This window comes from Magnolia sinica, chromosome 10 (assembly GCF_029962835.1).
Source record: "Magnolia sinica isolate HGM2019 chromosome 10, MsV1, whole genome shotgun sequence".
NCBI classification, from domain to species: domain Eukaryota; kingdom Viridiplantae; phylum Streptophyta; class Magnoliopsida; order Magnoliales; family Magnoliaceae; genus Magnolia; species Magnolia sinica.
The window spans coordinates 69,286,864-69,311,667 of NC_080582.1; the positions used below are offsets into that span (position 1 = coordinate 69,286,864).

General features: G+C 39.8%; 1 protein-coding gene across 3 annotated transcripts; it reads left to right on the top strand.

Moving 5' to 3' along the window:
- Nucleotides 1–610: 610 nt before the first annotated feature.
- Nucleotides 611–24,640, top strand: LOC131216928 (uncharacterized). Of its 3 annotated transcripts, XM_058211560.1 has the most exons (10): nt 611–823; nt 1,025–1,082; nt 2,622–2,708; nt 3,338–3,446; nt 3,730–3,874; nt 17,662–17,713; nt 18,183–18,329; nt 19,126–19,237; nt 23,210–23,336; nt 23,766–24,640. In XM_058211560.1, the coding sequence occupies exons 3-10, from the start codon at nt 2,667–2,669 to the stop codon at nt 24,223–24,225; spliced, it is 1,194 nt and encodes a 397-aa protein (XP_058067543.1). In that variant the 5' UTR covers nt 611–823; nt 1,025–1,082; nt 2,622–2,666; the 3' UTR covers nt 24,226–24,640. The 3 variants fall into 3 exon arrangements, with proteins under 3 accessions (XP_058067543.1, XP_058067542.1, XP_058067544.1); XM_058211559.1 differs by lacking the exon at nt 2,622–2,708; XM_058211561.1 differs by lacking the exons at nt 611–823; nt 1,025–1,082; nt 2,622–2,708; nt 3,338–3,446 and having other exon boundaries at nt 17,630–17,713.
- Nucleotides 24,641–24,804: the final 164 nt, after the last annotated feature.

Consider the following 24,804-nt stretch of genomic DNA (forward strand, 5'->3'; position numbering starts at 1 on the left):
ATAATGTTATATATATATATATATATATAACACAACCCACACTCACGCTGGTGGAATTTCACCACCTACGGATACTCGAACCCTTTACCGGGTGTTGAAACTCCCGAGAGTCTACCACCCGAGCAAGAATAAGGATCCACTACTTATGTCTGATCATATATGTAAACAGTTAATAAGTGGTCACTTGCCCATGACAAAGATTGGAGAGTTAAGGTGTTGGACATCAAAATTGGTGTATTGCTGCACATTCGATTACATGTGCGGTAATAACAAATTTACATCATATTATGACTATTTTTAAAATATTTTTACACTCCTTTTGCAAAATAAACTACATCTCACAGTACTCGTTGATGGCTTCCAAATAAGTGTCATGTGACTGACATTGGAGAGATGGGGGTTAAGGCACGGTCCCATTGCAAAAATACACCGTGGCTAATCGTAACCATTAGTAAGTGCAGGCACACTCAGGGTCATTGACAGTGGACCAACTACAGCAGGCAACATGCAACTAAACTCCCACGTGCTTAGTCCTCCCTACTACATTGAAAGTGTAGAATTTTTGAGTGCCTGTGTATCGACCATTACACTCTACCAGAGTATCAAATAACTCGTGTGTGTATATCTGTCCCTGCCATAGCCCCAAGCTCCAGTCGTCCTCTGTGATGGACCCGCGCGCTCTGGGACTCCCGCCAAATAGGATAATGGTGAAGCTGATGGTGCAGAACCGTTTGAGATGGAAATCCCTTCTCCAACCTCCTCACCACACCAACAAAGCCTCCTCAAAGCCCTCCTTTTCTTCTTCTTCACAACAACCTCTTAGGTCTCTCTCTATCTCTCTCTCTCTCTCACACACACACACACACACACACAAACACACACGCACGCACGCACAAAACCACCTACCCCACCTCCCACCTCTAAAACCCAATACCCAAAAATCTCTCTCTCTCTCTCTCTCTCTCTCTCTCTCTCTCCAATTGGGATGCTGTATTTATATAAATGACATGATGGGTGGGTTCAGATATGCAGTGATTGGAGCTGGCTTTGCTGGATTATCTGTAGCTTGGCATCTCTTACAGGTCCTTTCTCCTTCTCCTCCTATCTGCCATTTATAGGACTAGATTACTATCGTAGTTCACCACCGTTTTAAAGATGTTGGTTACTCTAGGCTGTACACATGACATAGTTGTAGGGAATCTAGACCATCCAAATCGCTAGCCAGACTGTCGATGGAGTATAGCCCAGGAATTACATGGAGAAGTTCATACCCATCATATTTCCCCGTTGGAAATTGGGCCACTTACTATTATTGAAATCCGTCATCAGGATGGTTAGGATTGCTCAAACAGTGCTATTTTAGAGAGACACTCGATCCCCAGTGTGCAACACAATTTGGATGGCCTGGATATCCGTACACGAGTGCCACATGAGAGGTGCATGAGTTACCACCATTTTCAAAATGGCGGTGAACTATCATAGTAGCCTGCTTACTGTTTCTAGTACCAAAACTAGGGATTAGACTCCTATCATAGTTCACCACCTTTCAAAAATGGTGGTGACTCTGCAGGGCTCTGCAACTGCAGAGTCGTAACATGTCATAATTTTATGGTGATCCAGATCATTCAAATCACTGACCCAATTGTGGGTGGAGCATAACCAAACAATTATACCAAGAAAGTGATAGTAACCGTCTGATTTTGACCTTGATATTTGGACAGCTCGCTATTTTACTTTTAAACTACCATTTGATAGCCATCAATTGGATGGTTTGGATTTCTTGATGTTTTTTATTTAGGGATATGGTCAGTCCACAATGCATCCCTAAATTTGGATGATATGGATAGTCATACATGAGTGCTACATGTAAGTAGTACAAGTCACCACCATTCTCAAGGTGGCAATGAACTCTCTCTCAACCCCTATTGAACCAAAAGTTCAAAATCTTACCCCAGTTGGTTGTATGAGAATGAATCACTTGTATCAGTATGTGTCATCGATACGATCAACATGACACCATGCTTGGTAATATTTGAATGTATCGTATCATATCAAGACTGTTTCACAATGAATACATGTAGCAATTTTTGAACCTTGATTTACACGACCCACCATGATTGATAAATACAACCCCATATTTCTACTTCTTTGTAATAAAATAGTACAAAGCTATATAATGTCGTCTTGCGATAATTACAGAGTGGGTGCCAATATCATTTCCCTTCTTTTCTGGCATATCTACATGCTTGCTTGATTAATTAGAGGAATAGAATGTTATGAACTTATGACCTTGATATTTTATGAAAGTAGTATGATCTTCAAGAGAACAAAATGACAGTGTTTTCTGTTGAGAGCAGCAGCTGAACCATGTGGGGCCCACCTTTTGATGATCCACGTCGTTCATCACTTATATGATGGGCCACATTATGGATGGGGTCATTCCATTACTTCTCCTCCATTGGAATATCTTATGTATCTGATTGGTTTCCGGCTGTTGGTGGTACATTTTATATATATATATATATAGAAATATTTTACACATTGTTGGCCATATGCAGTCAATGAGTTAAAAAAATGCCAATTCTATGGGTAAGATTTTCTGATGGGGAGAAGTTTTGCAGCATGTTCCATTCATGACGTGATCTACCAGATGAACAGCTTGGATCATGGATAGGTTGGTCCACTTATCACCAGCCAAGGGGAAAATGGTACTCAGTTCAGTTGAGCATTGTTTACTTTAACTGGAAACCATTTTTTTTACTTTAAATTGTTGAGGCATGCCAGTGTTGTGCGTAACCTCATTTTGCTCAACAAAGTGATGTACTAAACATCTACACTTACATGTGGCACATGTGCATGGTGATTGGGGCTGTTGATTTGGCAGGGCTTCACCTGGATGAACCTTACCCTGATAATTGAGTGATCGGACATATCCAGTCATTGCTCTCAAAATAAACAGTTAGAAAAGACTTGAGCAAAGAAGAGAACCATTCACATTCAACAGTCATACCGCACATTATTTGATGGCTGAGATCTTTGAAAAACTCACTTCCGGACTTGATGGCCCATAGGATCAACTGTCCCAATCACGATACACATCCCACGTGTACCATAGAGATGATACTTCATGGAACTTCTGTGCGCAGTGCGTTTGTGGTTCACTAGTGAAAGCTGCATAAAAATTTGAATCTTGACATTTGTGGTTCACTAGTGAAAGCTGCATAAAAATTTGAATCTTGACATTATTGGTATCTTTCTCGTATAGATTAAGAGTTTAGTATTGTGCTCTCTCTCTCTCTCTCTCTCTCTCTCTCTCAAAAGTGATAATATCATGCAGCATAGCCCCAAGGACACACATTTATGCATTGATATCTATGATGAAGTTGGGATTGGCGGTGGTGCATCCGGGGTTGCTGGAGGACTTCTTCATCCTTATTCACCAAAAGGTTCCCATCTCTACATTTCATGAATTGATGCCTTCTTTTCTGCAGATGCCTGTCAATTTTCTATTTTTTCTATTTTTATGGTACTATATTCCTTTAAAAGCCTTCGTCTCAAAAAATAAAATAGAATAAAATAAAAGCTTCTTTTTTTTCGTTTTTGCTTCTTTAAAATAATAATAATAAAATGAAACATCTTTTGTGAGTTTGATTAGTTTTAGGCTTTAGGTGTGAATGAAAATTGACATTTGATACTGTTGCATGGGATTTCCTTACTGCAAACTGGCAGCTAAGCTGCTGTGGAGTGGAGCTGAATGTTGGGAAGAGTGTCTAAAGTTGTTACGCATTGCAGAAACAGCTGAAGATGGAAGAACTACGGAGCGAGAAGCTCAAGATTTCACACGCAATTCTAATGGACTTCTAGTTCAGAGAAGGTTTTTTTATCCATTATTTTGTATGATTGTGCTATTCAGTGGGTTTTGATACAGGTCATGGCACTAAAATTATATAAGAATGATTACTAAGATGCACAAACAAGAAATTTTGAGCAACTGTTATCACTTCTGCGTAGGCGTTGGAGCTCTAGTAACAGGACTCATGTAAGCAACATGGAGAAGGGGCCTCACTGCACATGTGCCACTGCACATGTGCCTATGTGGCACACTTGTGCAAGATCCAGACAGTTTCTCAATTGGTGCCTATGGTGAACGTCCCTTGTTTGAGAAAATTAGGCCACTAATCAGGTTTTTCGTTAACTCATATGTGTATGAGAAAATGTATGGATGAAAAAAAAAAAAGTTGACCAAGGGTCCATATTCAACAGACGTTTTTGGACCACCCAGTGAGTGTACTGGCCTGATTTTGGGTTTGAGAATGATCACAATGGGGCCCACCTGATGAATGGTCTGTGATGTGCACTCCCACTGGCATGTGTACATGAGACCACCTTCCTCATCTCATTTGCACGAGTCCCATTTTTATTCCTCATAATATTAAGTAATGTTAAGGAAAAGTGGTGCCTTATGCCATGTGAAGCGTTAGGTTTGAAGCAGCAAAGCAAAGAAATAAATAAAATAAAAAGAGGGAATTAGGGATGCAACTTGCATTCAAGTCAATCCAAACCCAATTGACCCACTTGAGTTCAGGTCAGTTGCCAAGGTCCTCAGGTCAGGTTCAGGTTGGAAAACACCAACCTTATTTGGAATCAGGTTGGTTTCGGGTTGAGCAATTTTGGCTCAGTTTTGGTTGGGTTGGGAATAATCACATGTATTTGGCTCAAGCCAGGTCAGGTTGGGTTAGAGCATAAAGGATTTCGGGTTGGGCACCTTGGGTTGGAATTGGGGTTGTGTTGGGTCCTCTTGAGGTCGGGTCGGGTCAGGTTGGGTCAAGTATTTTGGATTGGAAATGGGGTTGGGTTGGATCCTCTTGAGATTGGGTCAGGCTTGGATTGACCCTCAACCCCACCCAACCAGCCCAAGTTGCACCCCTACAGGGAGGGAGATTAGGAGCTAACACATGGCGATTAGGGACATTAATAACTGACATTGATGGTTTATGATGAAGCAGAGATGGTAATCTATGCGTTAATCAATTATCTTGAGAACATGAAATATATATTATAAAGAACATACTGCAGTGTTCCAGACTTCCAGTATCCATCCATGATCTTTCACATGTAAGAACCAAAACACCAACTGTTAAAGACTACGACATCCACAATTCTATACATAAAACATTGGAAAAGGCAACTTGCGTATTTGAATGGAAGGATCATGAATATTTTGAAGTTCATAGGGTTGCCTAAAGGAGAGGAGCCTTATTCCACAATAATCTTGTTCCCTAGGGAGAGGGCCTTACCTGATCGTTTATGTTTGTAATCTTATTCTCTATACATGGCCTCACAATAACATGCGTGACGGATGGGGGGAAACCATTAGCATTGCGTTTAGATGGGTAGATAGGTTGGAGTAAGGCTCTGAAGATAAAACTGTGTACTTTGAATGTTCAAAAAGTCTGAGACCCACACCATGAAGAGATGATGCCCGCATTTTCTATGAAGCATACCAGGGGTATGCTTATGTTATAGTAGCAATTGAAATGTAGTTGGTTGCCACTGTAAGATGAATTTGCTGCTATATCTATCTTTAAATTTCAGACATTAATGTATAAATGAGTAGGGCAGAATTCAGGGCTTAGCCATTACGATGGTATGAAAATTGGGTTTAGACATGGATAATATGATCATCACGTGTTGTTGCATTTGGTGAACTTTCCGTATTACAAAGTAAGGACCCTTCATCTACAAGACCTTTAGGTTAGATGGGTCACATTGATACGAAGGTTTCAAACAAAATGAATAGATACAAAGAAGGTGAGTCCATGAAGTTTGAGACTAGAGAGCTCAAACGATTGCAATTCTTATAAACTGACCAAAAAATATGGTGTCACGGTCATTGTGTTCTTGAACTTCTTTAGGTCTTGGATATAACTTCCAAATGGTGTGGGGGACCTGTTTTTATAGAAGAAAACAGCTGGTTCAATTACTGTTTCAGATCAGAGATTGGGAGAGAGATTTTTGTCCATAGCTTTACCATGGAGAAGGTGAAAGCATATTGCAGGAGTCATTTTGACTGGGGATTGGTTGCAGCCTGGACTTTTTATAAGGATTTGGTGAGAAAGCCCTAAGCAGGTATCGTGGGAACTTTTAATGGTCTCTTTTGTTGAATCATGCTTCATTTCTAACACAAATTTTTTCTTGTAACCCTTTGCAAACAACTCTTAACTTTTCTTTATCTTCTGCCTTAGTTAATGTTGTCTCTTTTTCACTTCATCAGGAAAGGGATGTTGCAGGACCCTTTTCATTTCCTTAAAGAAAACAAGTGGGGTCATTATGGTTTTAAGTAGGTTTCTTAGATGGGCAAGGACTGGATTTGTGTAGATTTGGGCATATTGATGGTGGAATTGGATTATCAATCTTGGTGATTTTGAAATTTGATGAATTTAAGACTTGTGAAGTTGTTGTATTTGGAAGGGTTTCACATCTTATTTGGATTTGGGAGTTGGAAATTCAATCCTTCGTATTTTCATGCTCATTTGAACGTGTTTTTAAAGACAGAGTTGCCTTTGGCAATTTTTTGTATTTTCAAAATTTAGAGAACTATGATAATTTATTGAAGGGATTTCCATCTAAAGAAAATTGAACTTCTAACAATGTTTTAAAACTCACGTCTTATTTGTACTTGGTGTGTAGAAGCCATTGTACTTCAATTTCTCACTGTCCAAGGATGATCAGTAGGCCTCAACAAGATTCAAAATGATATTCCCTCCACATTTTGCCTTACAATTCTTGCCTAACTTCGATGCACTAGGAGATCAACTACACCGACTATTGGTGTACACATGGGTACACAATCTTTTCCAAATTAAAAAGCATCAAGTCTATGTAAGCACGGAAGTCGATGTCTTGGAGGCAACTGATCTTTTTTAAAAAATCCCAAAAACACAACCCTAAACTGCTGGGAAAAGGCTGTTTGACCAAACTGAACTCCTATTGTGACCTAAAAGGGGGAAAATCAAAACAAAGATCAATTGAAATTGGGGTCCAAAATTAGGAAGAATTCTATAAGTTCTAGATGGTGAAGTGGTTCTCAGATCATGGCATGCGAGGTCCAAGTACATGCATTTGGGGGTGATTCGAGACGGTGTTTATGAGATCTGTGTTCCGCTAGAATCTTCCATACGCCTATTTCCGACATTGGGATTGATCAGATTATCGATCACCAATCGTGCCTGTGTTTTTGTCGTGCAGCAACCCAAGACTTACACCCTGTCGACCGCTGGAATCGTAGCGCAGCACACCCTGTTTCAATACCCATAGTGAGATACGCGTGTTTATGTAAATTGAGGCAGGCACATATATCAATGCATGCACGCATGATGTGGACCTCACTTGCTAGGAATCCAAAAGGAATCTTTACAAGCATCTTGGCATATTCCCTATCCGATGTGAAATGACTTCACCATACTCCTACTAAAGACAAAAGACACCCATGCCCCCCATAGCTTTTTTCAAATTTCAAAAGACATTATTACATAGCCTTTGCCAAAAGACCCAAATACCCCTACAAAAGATTTTAACCTACCAATTAATTAAGAGTAAACAATAGAAAATAAAATATGATTTAACCTAAATTGCATGCTAAGGCTAGGTAAATAATGCAGATAGTATAAGGGTGCTTTAGTAGTTTCTGTAGGGGTATTTGGGTCTTTTGACAAAGGCTAGGTAATGATGTCTTTTGAAATTTGAAAAAGATTATGAGGGGCATGGGGTGTCTTTTGTCTTTAATAGTAGGGTGAAGTCATTTGACATGGGATAGGGAATATGCCAAGATGTTTGTAGAAATTTTTTTTGGATTCCTAGCAAGTGGGGTCTACACCACACGTGCTTGCATTAGGTGTGTGCCTACCTTGATTTACGCAAATGTGCTTATCTCACTATCCGGATAATCAAAACGGAGCGTGCCGCACAGCATTAAAATCGTAGTTCCCGCATGGTCGCCAGGGTATAGGTCTCGGGTTATTGCGGTTAGAGTTGTACACGAGTCGAGCCAAGCCGAGCCGAGTATCGCCCTACTCGTACTCGGCTCTTAATGCCCGAGTCCTACTCGTACTCGGCCAGCGAGCATGGAATCCCTGCTCGTGCTCTACTCGCCCGAGTACGAGCAGAAATTGAGTCGAGTCGAGTCCGAGTATTCGAGGTGAGTTCGAGTCCGAGTCTGAATTTAAGCCCAATTCGAGCAGGGTTTTCGAGCAACGAGTTCGAGCTTTGAGCCGAATTCGAGTTATAAATTGAGATTCATTTGAATTTCAATTCGATTGTCAATTGGAATTCGAAGTTGACCGAAGCAATAAAATATATAAAATGCACATAATTTATGATTAAAAAACTTCGATAATTACATTAACATATTTACAGTGCATTGTTCAAAATGACAATTTATAACTAATAACCTCCATAAGAGGAGTGCCTTCCTGTTTTGTCATTTGATCCATCGGAACTGCTATCTATTTTTTCATATACATATTGGTTCACTTCCTTTGAGTCAGAAGGCGAAGAGATATTTCCTTAGTGCGCTTTGACACTTTGAACTAGATTTTTCAAACTTTCTTTATGTGAAGAATTGTATGTAGTACCCAATGCCTTATAAAATTCACTGAGACGGGTCAAAAATTTGAATTTGTTACTCTTTTTCTTTTTCTTCTTGTTTGTCGTACTCGACCCTGCTTCAACATCGTGTTGTCTTTGACTCGAATATCCCTGAAGTCTAGAAACATCTTCCATACTACGTTTTAAGGCGAGTTGGAATTGTTCTTCCTCCAAAGCTTTTAATCTGGCTTCCTCCCTTGCATCTTTTATGGATGTCATTCATGTACTAGATCTAGAAGCAGAAGGTTTGGATGGAGTGGAATGTTTTCTATTCGAATCTAACAGGGCTTGAAAAAAAATTTGGACATCCTTAGGGGCATTGGGGCATGGTTTTACATCACCACCTTGACATGACAAGTGTAAGCAAAAGCAATTAGTCTTGTTCACAAACTTCGTGCCACACAAACCACACTTAATCTTTGTTTTTTCAGACCTTGGTGGTGATTCAACCAGGGAAGCGTAGTCCCATATGTTTGTCGATGGGTCAAATGACGACATATCTACACTCAATTTTTAATTTAAAAAAATCAGAATATTGATAAATAATTTGAACTTGATATAGGAACAAAAGAAAGCAATATAAATATATCAAAATTCAAAAATAAAAGCAAATGAACAGGCATATGTAAATAAATATCAAAGATTCAAAGTCTTCCAAACCATATTCCAAAAGGACCAACACTTTCATGTTTGCAGTTGCAGTGAAATAATATTACAGATCATTCAACTTTCAACCAAAAAGAATTGAAAAACCAAAAATAATTACTGATCTACAGGTAGAGACTCGTCATGAATCTCAATCTCCTCTTCTTCATCATCATCATTCATATCTCCTCCCCATATCGGGCGCAACCAATCTTGCGTACAATTCAACGCTTCAACTATATTTGGCGAAAGTGAGCTTGGATACTTGCTCACAACCCTGCTCCCTGTACTGAATGCGGATTCTGATGCCACTGTTGAAATTGGTATTGATAATATGTCCCATGCCATCACAGATAATGTAAGGTATTTTGATTCACTAACCCTCATCTTCCACCATTTCAACACATCAAATTCGGATCGCACTACGATTGACTCCTTGAGGTACATTTCTAGCTCTAATTCCTTAGTATCAACTCCCATTCGTGCTTATGTCAAGTATGATATGTATTCATTTAGCACATCCGGATTACAGTTACAGAAATATCCGCATCTGTACTTTCTTCAACACCCGCTGCAGGTAAAGTATTAACATACGATTTGTACAAATCTTCAAGGGCTTGACGAACCTTAGACGTCTCTGTTGCCGCTCTTTCAGTAGGATAAAACTTCATGAAAATAAAGCTAACCAACCCCATATTACAACGAGGATCAAGAACAACTGCCAAGGACATCAACAGATGACATTCGTCCCAGTATTTATCGAACTTCGTCTTCATACCAACTGTCATCTGGCGTATGAAATCTGGACCCGCACTGACATTTTTCTGTAGAGTATCACGGAAGAAACAGATTCGCGGTTGGATACTGATTCCCAGAAAAAATCTTCGTGCAATCGTAGAAAACTTTGAGAAATGTGTGAACTTGTTGTGCTTTGGCCTAATCATCTGTGCTCGGCAACCAAGAATACGTTCTGTCACGCGCCGCGTATTCAGGAAATGTAAGCTGTAATTCGATTGCCGTATCTAACATTTCATAGGTCGAGTTCCAATGTGTACAGATATCTAACTTCAACGTTTTTTTAGATGGCACATCCAAACGTTGGATGATGTCATTCCATACACCCAGTCTTGATGGCGACCCCCTTATATATTTCACACTTTCTCTTATGTTCTCTATAGTGTTGTCAATTTCTTTCAGCCATTGTACAATCAAATTTACAATATGGGCACAACATCTGGCCTGGAATATTTTCCCTTCAAAAAAAAAATTTCCTGTAGCCCTGAACTGGTTACGTAAGCATGAAATGACACTGTCATTTGCTGAACCATTGTCTAAAGTTATTGCTGAAATTTTCTTTTCAACGCCCCAACCTTCTAGATAACTGTAGATGCAATCTAAAATAAGTAAACCAGTATGTGGAGGAGGAATGTTGCGGAAGTTCAAAATTCTCTTGCATAGTTTCCAATCCTTATCGACAAAGTGAGCGGTTAATGAAATGTATCATTTTCTTTGATTGGACGCCGTCCATAAATCAGACGTCAAAGCTATTCTGGACACTAAAGCCAAAACTTCTTTCAGTTTCATCTTCTCCTTTGCGTACATTTCCATGCACTCTCTCTGCACTGTGATGCGAGAGACATTCTCGGCCCGAGGGTTAAGGAATTGACCGTAAGCCCTAAACCCTTTACTTTCGATCATTCTGAAAGGTTTTTCTTCCAGAATCACTAATCTAGTATACCACTCATTCATCTTCTTTTTGTTAAACTTATGAGTGGACACTACGCCTTGGGAGTCGTCCCCTTCTGACTTCGTAAATTACAGCAACTGTTGGCCGGGAGGAGGGAGTCTTGGTCTCTTAGGACACGTCTTCAAATGTCTAATTAGATGTGTCATAGATCCTCCTGGAATCTTGCTAAATAACTCTTTGCAGTGATTAAACTTTATCTTCTGTACACTGTTAACTGTCACATCTTCGAAATCATCTCACACTGTTGATTTCTTCTTCTTCCCTTTGCATGCAGTTGACATGTCTGTGTCTCCCTCTATAATTAGAGATGTGGCTGATGCACCTATTCCATGGGTATTTGGGATTTCGTCTCAACTAGTTATCTATAAAATAAAATTCTCGATATGTTATACTGCTATACCTAGACGGCTAAACCACTAGACGGGCATACTTACTTAACTGTCTAAATCAGTTACCCATTCAAGGTTAAATAGATTGTAATGCCTTCATTTTCCAATTTAAATGCTACGCCGAAATTCCGGCAGCATCTCGCCTTACCTCTCTAGAATATATTAATCTTGTATTTGATTCCCATGTCAATCATCAACACAAATTGTGGACATTTGACAACAGAAATAAATACATGAAATATATACAAAGAGAAAAAAGATAGACGAAACCAGAACAGGCATATGCATTTAAATTGGAATAAATGAAGACATTGCAATCTATTTAACCCTGAACTGTCCAAAATGGGACAATTTGAGAATTTCTATGCATCCAAGAACACACTGAATCTATGTCTGGCAACATAGAAATCCTCAAATAGGCAACTGATTATCCTATACTACAACTAGAACAATACAAATAATAATAAAACCTGACAATCAAACAATAAATGAATTGAAAGTGCAATCTGAAAGATGAATGCTAAGTGTAATAACTTGAGTGCACTGAGCATTCCTCAACCCAAATGTCAAATCCAATTAAGCTATTGAAACCCAACTCCAGCTACTAAGCATCCAACAAAGATAAAAGAATCGCTATATTAAGTTCAAAAACAAATAACAATCTAAATCCAAATCACAAATGAAATCAGAAAAGAAAAGGACCCAAAACCAGTTTAGACATTAAAACACATATATCGAAGTGGGCCCATAGTCAGCCACTCACCCACTAAGCTGTTATTCGAACTCACCTAATTGAACTCTCTTTCTTTATTTGCACCTTCAAAGTTCAAACAATATTATCTGGGTAGCAAATGGGCCCAATCTAAGTTCAACCTACTTTAGGCAGGAATACGCTTGTGGGTTTGACTCGATGCAAGATTTAAGCTTGATAATTAATTGGGTTGGACGGGATAGTATTTGGAATTGGATACCGAGTCGGCCTTGATTAGAAAATCCATTTTGGCCAAGTTGACATGTATGGAAAGCTACCATTATTTTCTATTAAATTTTTTTTTTTCATAAGATTCTCATTGTGATTTTCATGAAGAGCCAATTTTATATGATAGTAAGAGGCATTAAACAAAGCAACTCATAAACTTAGTGTGATTTCAAATATTATAAATGTTTCATATGCTATTATGAGTCATACCCACAAAACTACAAAGTAAAATTTGTGTTTGTTTTTTAAAGGTATAACTAATTTTATTTGCAAAAGATGCATTATTTTGTTTTTCTGAAACATTTATTCTATGCATGGGTAGACCTTTGTTTCCATGTGATTAAGTTAACAAAAAATAAAAATAAAAAACACACATGGAATGAAAATGTATTAAATTAAATAAAACAAATAGCTCATGTTGAATATTTGGCGTGTTTGAAAAGAGAGGGGATGAACTATTATTTTCTAATGGAATTCAATTCTAGCTAATGGTCATTTAAAATACTAAAAAGTAGTTTACGTACTTTTGCATTTTATATATCACTAAAATATTTGTTTAATTTTTTGTTGAACAGTGTAAACTTGCTCATACACATAACACGGCAGAGTGGGCCACCCAGCCCATTTCAACACCTGAGTCTAACACATGGTTTTAAATTTTTAATACCTCCCCAACTAGGACTGACTCACATGTTCCTTTCAAATATTCTATCAGGTCTTATTTGACTAGGTTGAGCTTGGGATGGCCCGCTTGGGATCGAGCTTCAGCTTTCCTTCCTAGCCCACCATCCTATCGTCTATCGTAATCATATTTCATCATACCCATTAACAATTCAGCTAATAATTATTTTATATACAATTAAAATAACAATTCTTACCTGATGGACGGACAAGGGCACCGGGCAGGGGTGGGACGAGCTACGGACAGGGGCGTCGGGCAGGCCAAGGACGAGCTGCAACAGGGACAGGGGCACCGGGCAGGGCAGGGACGAGCTACGGACAGGGCAGGGCAGTGACAAGCTGCGGACAGGGGCGCCGGACAGGGCAATGTGAGCGCCTGAGAGAGAGAGAGGAAGAAGGGTAAGGGAAATGGCGACCGGGCAGGGCAGGGACCGCCGAACGGTTGCTGTGGCTGTGCGGGTTAGGGTTTTTTAAGAGAGGGTTTTTTTTTTTTAAGGGGAACGTCGGAATGACCGAACGAGAGAGAGAATAGCACCGGACAGGCCGAGGGACGAGCGGCAGGGAGAGAGAGAGAGAGAGAAGAAGAAGAAGAAGAGGTGCAGGGAGAGAGAGGCCGCAGGGCCGGACGGCACCGGACTGGAATGAGAGGAGAGGGGGGGAATGGGTAGGGTATTTTTGAATGGGCGTTGGCCGCTGGGAGGGAGGGAAGGAAAGGGAACTAGGGAAGGGTATTTTTTTTTTTCGTTTTGGGCGGGCGGGCGGGCGAAAGCGACCGGGAGCGGGAGGGATTAGGGCTTTCGTTTTAGGTATAGGGCCATGGTCAAGTATGAGTCTCAAGTACCGAGTCGAGTACCGATTCAAGTATACAACCACGAATCTGTTTCTTTCGTCTCTTTGGAAGATTAAGGATGCTCTATAGAAAAATGCCAGTGCGGGTCCAGATTTCAAATGCCAGATGACAGTTGGTATGAATACGAAGTTCGATAAATACTGGGACGAATGTCATTTGTTGATGTCCTTGGCAGTTGTTATTAATCCTCGTTGTAATATGGGATTGGTTAGCTTTATTTTCATGAAGCTTTATCCTACTGAAAGAGCGGCAGCAGAGACGTCTAAGGTTCGTCAAGCCCTTGAAGATTTGTACAAATCGTGTGTTAATACTTTACCTGCAGCGGGTGTTGAAGAAAGTACAGATGCGGATATTTCTGTAATTGGTAATCCGGATGTGCCAAATGAATACATATTATACTTTGCACAAGCACGAATGGGAGTTGATACTAAGGAATCAGAGCTAGAAATGTACCTCAAGGAACGAATCGTAGTGCGATCCGAATTTGATGTGTTGGAATGGTGGAAGATGAGAGTTAGTGAATCAAAATACCCTACATTATCTGTGATGACACGGGACATATTATCAATACCAATTTCAACAGTGGCATCAGAATCCGCATTCAGCACAGGGAGCAGGGTTGTGAGCAAGTATCCAAGCTCACTTTCTCCAAATATAGTTGAAGCGTTGATTTGTATGCAAGATTGGTTGCGCCCGATATGGGGAAGAGATATGAATGATGATGATGAAGAAGAAGAGATTGAGATTCGTGACGAGTCTCTACCTGCAGATCAGTAATTATTTTCGGTTTTTCAATTCTTTTTGGTTGAAAGTTAAATGATCCGTAATATTATTTCACTGCAACTGCAAACATGAAAGTGTTGGTCCTTTTGGAATGTGGTTTGGAAGACTTTGAATCTTTGATATTTATTTACATATGCTTGTTCATTTGCTTTTATTTTTGAATTTTAATACATTTATATTGCTTTCTTTTGTTCCTATATTAAGTTCAAATTATTTATCAATATTCTGATTTTTTTTATTAAAAATTGAGTGTAGATATGTCGTCATCTGACCCATCGACAAACATTTGGGATTACGCTTCCCTGGTTGAATCACCACCAAGGTCTGGAAAAACAAAGATTAAGTGTGGTTTGTGTGGCACAAAGTTTGTGAACAAGACTAATCGCTTTCGCTTACACTTGTCATGTCAAGGTGGTGATGCAAAACCATGCCCCAATGCCTCTAAGGATGTCCAAATTCTTTTTCAAGCCCTGTTAGATTCGAATAGAAAACCTTCCACTTCATTCAAACCTTCTGCTTCTGGATCTAGTATACGAATGACATCCACAAAAGATGGGAGGAAGCCAGATTAAAAGCTTTGGAGGAAGAACAATTCCAACTCGCCTTAAAACGTAGTATGAAAGATGCTTCTAGACTTCAACGATATTCGAGTCAAAGACAACACGATGTTAAAGCAGGGTCGAGTACGACAAACAAGAAGAAGAAAAGGAGTAACAAATTCAAATTTCTGACCCGTCTCGGTGAATTTTATAAGGCATTGGGTACAACATACAATTCTTCACATAAAGAAAGTTTGAAAAATCTAGTTCAAAGTGTAAAAGAGCACGAAGGAAATATCTCTTCGCCTTCTGACTCAGAGGAAGTGAACCAATATGTATGCGAAAAAATAAATGTTCCGATGGATCAGATGACAAAACAAGAAGGCACTCTCTTATGGAGGTTATTAGTTATAAATTGTCATTTTGAACAATGTAATGTAAATATGTTAATGTAATTATCGAAGTTTTTTAATCATAAATTATGTGCGTTTTATATATTTTATTACTTCGGTCAACTTCGAATTCCAATTGACAATCGAATTGAAATTCAAATGAATCTCAATTTATAACTCGAACTCGGCTTAAAGCTCAAACTCGTTGCTCGAAAACCCTGCTCGAACTGGGCTTAAATTCAGACTCGGACTCGAACTCGCCTCGAATACTCAGACTCGACTCGAATCGATTTCTGCTCGTACTTGGCTCGTACTCGGGCGAGTAGAGCACGAGCAGGGATTCCATGCTCGCTGGCCGAGTAGAGCCGAGTACGAGTAGGGCGATACTCTAGTACCGTGTACCGTGTACAACTCTAGTAGGGTATTTTTGAACGGGCGATGGCCGCTGGGAGGGAGGGAAGGAAAGGGAACTAGGGAAGGGTTTTTTTTTTTTTCATTTTGGGCATGCGGGTGAAAGTGTGAAAGCGACTGGGAGCGGGAGGGATTAGGGCTTTCGTTTTAGGTATAGGGCCCTGGTCGAGTACGAGTCTTGAGTACCGAGTCGAGTACCGATTCAAGTATACGAGTCGAGTACTACCTAGCTCGTACTCTACTCGAAATCATAACGAGTAGCAAAAATCCACTCGTACTCGGCTCAAACACCTGACGAGTCGAGTTGAGCGTGTACCCGAGCTTACTCTGCTCGTGTACAGCTCTAATTGCGGTACAAAAATACGGGCACAATCAGCGATTGACAATCCAATCAATCCCAACGTCGGAAACAGGCGTATGGAAGGTTCCAGCAGAACACAGGTCTCACAGTGTTTTATATAGTGAATAGCGTGCAGCATAGCGTTCCCCCTTTTGAAGTGTGAGGCGTAAGCTTCATAACATGTAGTGTAAGCTACATGCTACTTCTGGATTTTTAATCAAGATTGTGCCTTCATGATATTTTGCACCAAATTAGACTGATTAATAATTAAATTTAATAAAATTTTATGATATTTGGTGCACCCAAATGCAACCGAAAGTAATAGGAAAGGATAATAATTGAGTGTAAAGGTTTTTTTTTTTCAAGAGCAAAAAAACTGATTAATATTGTCACTAATATTTTTTTTACTAAAAACATTGAAAAAAAAATTAACTAATTTTTTAAAAAAATATATAAAAATGTAACAAATCATTGAAAACATTAATTGGTTTTAATGGCATAGTGAAAAATAATTTGTAATGTGAGCTACATAGCTTGTAGCATATGCAAATTATATGTAGTGTAGGCTACATGCGACTTGAGCTATTTTCATGACATACGTAGCATAAGCTACATGCTACATAGCGTAACTGTTTAAAACACAATTGAGATTTGTTAAAGGACTGTTGGCCAGATTTGAGTTGGAGGATCTACCATATCTGCTGCAGGCATTTTGGTAATTCCTGAACAAGATAGACATGTAGTTTAACAATAATCATGTTGCCCACAGTACTAGTTGAAAATTGAGGATTCGGCTAGACCAAAAAAAAAAATCACAGTTATATTCGGGAGATGGATGACTTTTCTAATGGTCAGAGCATTTCTTTGTTCGTTAAGGTGAGGAGTGAATTAACCTGTTTGGAAGAAAACCAAGATGCATTTTTTTCCTTCCTCCCTTCCCCTTTTTCAGAGATCTGAATATATTATCTTCAAGATATTGAAGTTCCCTTTCATTCTTAAATTCATAAGGATTTCCTTTGACTGAAGCCAACAATACAGGTTCTATTGCACTGGAAATATGGAGTATACATCCCTTTTCATTCTTTGCTTTTCTTCTATTCATAAAAATGTCACTCATTACCTGCAACTGAAGTTGACAGTATAGGTTCTATTCATATAGTAATGATATGAAGTATGTGTGTGCTCTGCCTTCTGATGCCTAGCTTTTGCTCCTTGCAACCTGTCTAGATGATGCCTCTGACAATGACTGTGGCCTCCAGGGGCATCTTAAGACCTGCATCGGACATGAAGAATGCAGATATCTTGAAGGAGGTAATTTCTGACATCTTTATTGATAACAATGTGGGATGGCTTTGTTCAAGGAATTCAAAAACAGTTATGTAATGGCCATTACGTAACGGTAATGGTGGTGCTGTTATACGCTAGGGGCCGTAAGACCCAATTTGAAAAAAGATAGCCCGTAATGGGCTGATGCAGGGTTGATACTTTTTTTTTTCTTTCTTTCAAAAAATTTTCAACCATTGCAGGCCCATAATGGATGTTATGGCCCCTACAGTAACAGCTCACAGCCACCGTTACTGTTATCGAATACCTTGTGTGTTATCAGAATTTAAGTTAGTGGTGATCCTGATTATCTATTGCTTCAAATTAAACCGTTGCCTGTATCGTAACAGCGATAAGGCTGGCCATTACAGCCACCATTACCGATATTAAATACCTTGTTTATTATCAAATTTTATTTTGTGGTGATCTTGATTATCTATTGCTTCAAATTAAGTAGAATGCTCAGAACTGCCTTGGGAGTTGCAGAATAGAATTCATTCACAAGGATGCTGCCCAGAATCTTGTACCTGATCTCTGTGTGCCTGTCAACTCTGCTGTTTACATGCCCCAAGCTGTGAATGTTCATCCTAAGCGCTACCTTCAGGTGTGAATACTTTCCCCATATTTACCCACACCCACGAGCTTTTTTCCTGTGTCTTCATTTATTACCTCATGGCTTGTTTGGTAGATACCTAAAAATGAGTTCATCTCATTTTAGTTAATCATAATTATGAATAGAGATCATATTTCCTTTTGTGGTTGTAGAACTCACTGATTTGACTTGAAACTTGACACAGTCAACTCAATTCTACGAGACTTTGAACCGAGACATCAGAAAACTCAGTTTTGCAAGTGAATTGGCCCTGATTCGGGCAGACTTGTCAAGTCCACTTGCTACGGTCAACTCGACATGACTCATGGTGACTCAGGCCAGGTCACTTATGTTGTTAAGGCACTGTTTAATTAAAATAAATGAGAGCAGAGGTAAGAGATAAACCACAACCTGTGTGAGTGCTAATGCTCTCCACCAACAAGCTATAGCATGGTTAGCTATCTGTTTTCATGTTTATACTTATACAAGCATAACTAGTCTTTTACTATCCTAGTAGGGTGATATTTTTAATTTATAGTTATAGCTATTGTGTCAATTTGGGTTTCGAGTCCACCCTACCTGTATGAACATTGATTCAAGTAAAAGTTTTTGGGTTTTTAAACTATGTTTCTCATTTTCAAGAATTGAAAATAATCTTGATAACCAACAATCATGATCTCTACTTGTACATACTTATGATTGACTGAAATGAGATGAACCCATTTTCAGGCGTCTACCAAAATGGCTCTTAAGGATTTTATTATTGCTACATTTGACAATCGTCATATATCTCGGCACTCTCTTATAGGCTCTCTTCTTGGCATGCCAAAATCTTGTGAAAGATTTGTCAGCAGCAGGGTATTATGGGAAAGAAATCCACATGCATAAGAAATCTGTCAACCGCCTCCTTGAACTAGCAGGTGACTTTTCCACACAAACTCTAGTAACGGCCCAAATCTCTTATATTTGCTTGGTGCAGTAATGCTTTATTTTCTTCCATGCAAGCTCATCGATTACATCGCATTTTCCAGTATGAGGGACCTGCAGTATCAATAGCTATTTCTTGATGATGGACCGTGTGTGCGATAAATGAATGAGTGATATTGAACATTTTCAATAGCGATAAAGACTGGATACAGAGATCAATGGAAAAAAAAAAAATCACTCAACCAGTGGTGGCGATCTCACCTATAAATGAAAGAGCCAATTCATTTAAGAGAACCAAGAAAGAAAGATGATGCAGGACATGAAATTTAAATATGATATGCATGATTTTAGGCTTTAGATCATACTAATTCACAAACAATAACATAAAAATTCCACATCCCACACAAAAGTCCAAACATTCAAACAAGGAGAATCTATGCGGGTCCAGGCCCACATTGGCTAGGACTGGATCAGTAAAATTATGGACCAAACAATGCTCAAAGGGAAATAAGAATCATCCACACATGCACAGTAACCAGTCACTAATCCATGGGATTCACCAGTTCCAATTCAGAGAACCCTAGGGTGACAAAGGAATAGAAATTGGAGATTTAGGGCAATCTAGGATTAGGATTTATGAAAAACAAGTATGAGAGAGTAAAAGAAGAAGGAAACCTGAACCAGAGGACAACCTCCACATGCGGACAACGGTTGAGGCTTGATGCACGTGTGTGGGGCCTACGTACCCAAAAATCGTCCTCTTGGGGCTGGTCGGCCAGGCCTGAGCTTCATAACCCCAAAGTTTCATGTTGATCCGAGCTGTGGTCTGTGCGTAGTGTTCCGCCAAAGTTTCAGACCTCCTGCAGGTCCAGATTCTGGAATTGGCTTTAGAGAGACGAACAACTGCAAAACAAGCATATTTGAAGCGAAGATGATCGTAGAATAGACGAAATAAGATGGAGGGGCGGATTGGGACAAACGTGGCTTCACACCACGGTAGTTAGCCCTTTGAAAAGGGAGGGTTTCGCACCCACTTGAATTTTTCCAACGTTCAGAAACTCGGAGAGCAGAAAAACACGTAGGAATTTTTATTCAACTTCAATGAATCAAAAGAACTACAAGGGGTGCCTATTTATAGGAAAACCCTATACCCCAAAACTCGCGTCATGTGCGCAACGTATTACTTGGCGATGAAGTAAACTAAAATAAAAATCAATCAAAGAAATCTAAAACATTCATGATGTTCTAAATAATATAAATAAGCAAAACCTAAAGTATGAAGTTAATCCGAGTAGTCGACCACGATCATGAGATCCAATGATATGCTTTACTTGACTATCGGGCCTACTCTTTTGAACCAAAACTTCATCTTTTAACTAGGAGGTCCTCCCTGGACTTCATCATCGAATCAGATCGACGGTGGGACCCTCCTCTGTACATATGTGCGTAGGGGGGGCAGCGTGCATGCGCGTGTGCACTTGATGTCCCCATCAAAAGAAATGAGGAAAAGTGCATGATTCCATAGGTGCTTCTATTGGACTCTATCAGATATCAGTCAGTCTATGATTGCCCTCGTAGATGCACAACTTGGGTAGTTTGGTTGGACTACTGAAGCATTTGGTGGTAATATGTGGTGGAATATGAAGCAGTTGAAATTCTTAGGAATGATTCTTGGTATCAAGGGAGAAAAAAAAGTCTTTGTTGCATGCGAATATGTAAAATGCAAAGAACAAATGCTATTTGGGCATAATAAACTAGCATGCAACAAAATGGGTGTTGTTTCTAACACGGACACTTCGTTTTTCGAAAAGATTGCCATGTTAAATACATCTTGGACAATTTGATAAGGCTATTAGGGAAAAAGCTCTATGTATCTTATATTCTCGTATTTTAGCAGTATTTATATACTACTTTTTTTTTTAAACATTTTAATATATCTTTAGCTATATAGATGCAATTTTCCAATCTTAAGTATTTCCAAATAAAAACTTGTATCCAAACACACTGTTCAATATTGTTATTTATCTGTTCTAAGATCTCTCTTTTATATATATATATATATATATATATAAAGAGAGAGAGAGAGAGAGTCATGCTCACCTACGCATGTGCGCACCTTTGCACACGTGTCATGGGCGTCTAATCCGAATGGTCCATGTGATGCGGAATGCCATGAAACCCCAAGGGACAAATTTTCACCCTGATCTAAAATTCTGGTGGCCCATAGCAAAGAGAGATGCAAATCAAGGGAGGAAACTGTTTTCATTTTTCATGTCCTACAAAAGTTTTGGATCAAAGTAAAAATTGGGCCCGAGGGGTTTCATGAGGTTTTGCTTCATGTGGACCGTTCAGACTTTGGAGTCACATCACGTATGATGAGTTCTCAAAAAAGTTCGCACGAGTTCCATGCGAACTGGTGCGCAGCTGAGCATTCGGCTATATATATATATATATATATATATATATATATATATATATGGGAAATGGTTCTATGCGGTCGACCTCATGGGAACTTCCCATGAGGTCGAGCTGTGTGGGCCCCACCATGATGTGTGTCGAACATCAACACCGTGCATTTGATGGGTCCACTTTAAATTATGGGATATCCCAAAAATCAGCCGTATACGGAACTCAGGTGGGCCATACCATCTAAAATCATGCAAAGACATTCCTAAAACATATAAAATCACTTGGTTGGGCCCACCTTAAATTTGGATGCATCTAAAACTTGGTCCAAGTGGGACACATAATGGATGGGCTGGATTTGTGAACTACATCTCAATGGTCCCAATAAATGATTATGAATGTTTGAATCGGAGGGTAACCCCTCTCAACTTTTGTATGTGGTGTGGCCCACAAAAGTCATGGATTGACTTAAGTCCGAGGCTCACCATGGAATGGTGCATCTGACTGATGGGGTAGATGTTCAACACGCATCATGGTGGGGCCCACACAGCTCGACCTCATGGGAAGTTCCCATGAGGTCGACCACATAGAACCATTTCCCTATATATATATATATATATATATATATATTCCTATTCATTCATTTAATCTTCTCTTTTAGTTTTTTTTATCTAAGCATGTCCTGACAAGCGACAAGTTTATGTTACCTAGTGGATATGGGATTGGCTTATATTGACCGCCCAAACTATAGAAGAAAAGGATGAGGAATGGATGCTTACGGAGGTTCTGGGAAGATGTGGGACCCGTGTGATGTATTCACACGATCAAACCTGTCTATCAGCTGCATCACATCAGAAATCAGAAAACCCCTGTGATATAAAACTCTGCCCAATCCAAAACTAAAATGGGCCATAAAATGGAACAAGCTGTGAGTGAACGCCCACCCTTGCATTTCACAAGGCCCCACATGATCCGCTAAGCAGTTCGAATTGTATCCTGACCCTTCTTGTCTGGATGAATGGTATGAACAAACTTGATTATGTATACACAACATGTTGCAAACCACCCGCCCCCCCCCCCCCCCCCCCCCACACACACACACGGTAAGCATTCCCTCTCAATATTTTCCCTGTGCTGTGGCCCATATGAGTTTTGGATTGGGCTGATTTTTGGACTGGGGGGGTTTTCTGAGGTGACACATCTTATGGACTGGTTGGATGGTGTGAATACATCACTGGGCCCCACATCTTCCCGGTACCACTGGAGTGTTCCCCTATATTTCCATCAATGTCCAACTGATAAGCTCAGTGGATCCTTGTTTATAATCTAGAATAGAGAAATTGATTGAACTTGTTTTCAGATAAAGAGGCCTTGCCTTGTCTTTTGGAATTGTTGGTACTTGCATTTTTACTTGAACTGCTTAGCTGCAGGGATGCAATTTGTTAATGATATGTTTAAGAGGAGAAGAATTAATGATATGCTTAAGAGGAGAAGAATTTTCAGAGATATTCAAGTGCATAATTCCATTTTTGTGGAATGACCCCAGCTTGATTATGCAGGGGAATACAATGCTGTCATAATCTGTTTAGGCGCCAAAGCAGACACGCTTCTAGAACTGTCCGGAAAGCTCCCCTTGAGAACATGCAGAGGCATAGTTGCGCACCTACATCTGCCAAACGATACACAGTAAGATCCTCATTCAACCGTGCATTCAAGCTTGTAGTGTGCATTGTTTGTGTGGAAAGCTAACCCAAACACAGCGAACTGATTTGTTATCTGGAGGCATGTGGCACAACAGTCCAGAGTTGGCCGTTCATCAGGTGTGGCCCACCGTGGATGATGTTACCAAACTGATTTTACCTTTTCTAGTTAAATCCTGCAGATTGCAATGCCATCCAAAGTCATGGATCGGATAGTGAGACTTTCCTGCAGCAGGAGATCCGAATCGGGAACCAACCAGTAAATGGTCCAGGTCATGCACCATTGTGCCACATGTCCTGTTTTTGTGAAAGCTAACGCTAACCAGCACGAGTGCACGTCATACCAGATAAATTCTAATTGATTTATTCATTAATATTTCATGGAGATGTCATTTTCTAGACTTGCCCATTTCAGAGGAGAATATGGAGATCGTAGCCCATCAATCTTATCCGATGCATGGCTTGCAGTCCAAGGGCCACGTAGTATGATCATGGGCTCAACATGGCAATGGGGGTCGAGGAACTATTCTTCGAGCGTCTCTGCAGAAGAAGCTTCCACTGCCCTTGAAGAGCTCACACAGAAAGCGTCTTCCGTGTATCCAGTTATAAGCAAGTGGGCTTTAACTGAAGCAAAAGCGGGTCTGAGGGCAATGCCACCATTGACTCCTCTTGGGTCCCTTCCGCTTTTGGGCTGTGTCGACGATGCAGTTGGTCATCAGAATGTTAGGTGTAGATACTGGTTCTTCGGAGGGCTCGGTGCGAGGGGCCTGCTTTACCATGGTTGGCTAGGAAAACTGATGGCACAGGCTGTGATTTCTTGTGATGAAGATGTACTCCCTCTTGAACTGACTTCATGGAAGAGTAGGATGAAATGATTAAAGGGAACCCAATTTCAAAAGAACCCCATGATCTTTTTTCTTTTTCCTTCTTTCCTTTTTTTTTTCCCAGTGGATAAGCTAGGATGTAGTCCATGCTCTTGAGTCTGCTGGCAGCTCTGTTCAACTACGCTAGAGGCTTGAACCTGCTCTTTTGTGTTTGGGAATGCAGAAAACTTTGGGGGCCTGTTGTGATTGAGAAAAGAAAAAGGGCAATTGTGATGATTGTCGCCAGATGATTTCTCAAGATTTCCATGAGCAATATTGGGACATGGATTGTCATCAATTTTGGTTTTGGGGTATTGTTTGGATAGCAAGGGGAGAACCCATAAAGCTCTGGTAATTTTCACCTTATATCTTGTGTACGAGAATTTGATTATGAGGTTTGAGCAATAATTGCTTTTAAAATCCGATATTTTCTTTGCTATTCAAACATGGTGAAATGTTCCATCTTGAGAAAAATTATATATTTTCCTTTTCTTTTCTGTTCTTTTCTTTTCCAACTATCCAAACAGGCCTGGGAAGTGAAATCAGTTCCTGTGGAAAACTTACTCTTCCTTTAGTTGAGGGGTTAATAAA

Bases quoted from the DNA above. Each gene is read 5' to 3' on its own strand.
- LOC131216928 (XM_058211559.1), top strand. From the start codon at position 666: ATGGACCCGCGCGCTCTGGGACTCCCGCCAAATAGGATAATGGTGAAG. The intron at 18,330-19,125 runs GTGTGAATACTT...ACTCTCTTATAG, and splicing joins ATCCTAAGCGCTACCTTCAG to GCTCTCTTCTTGGCATGCCA. The intron at 23,337-23,765 runs GTAAGATCCTCA...TGCCCATTTCAG, and splicing joins CATCTGCCAAACGATACACA to AGGAGAATATGGAGATCGTA.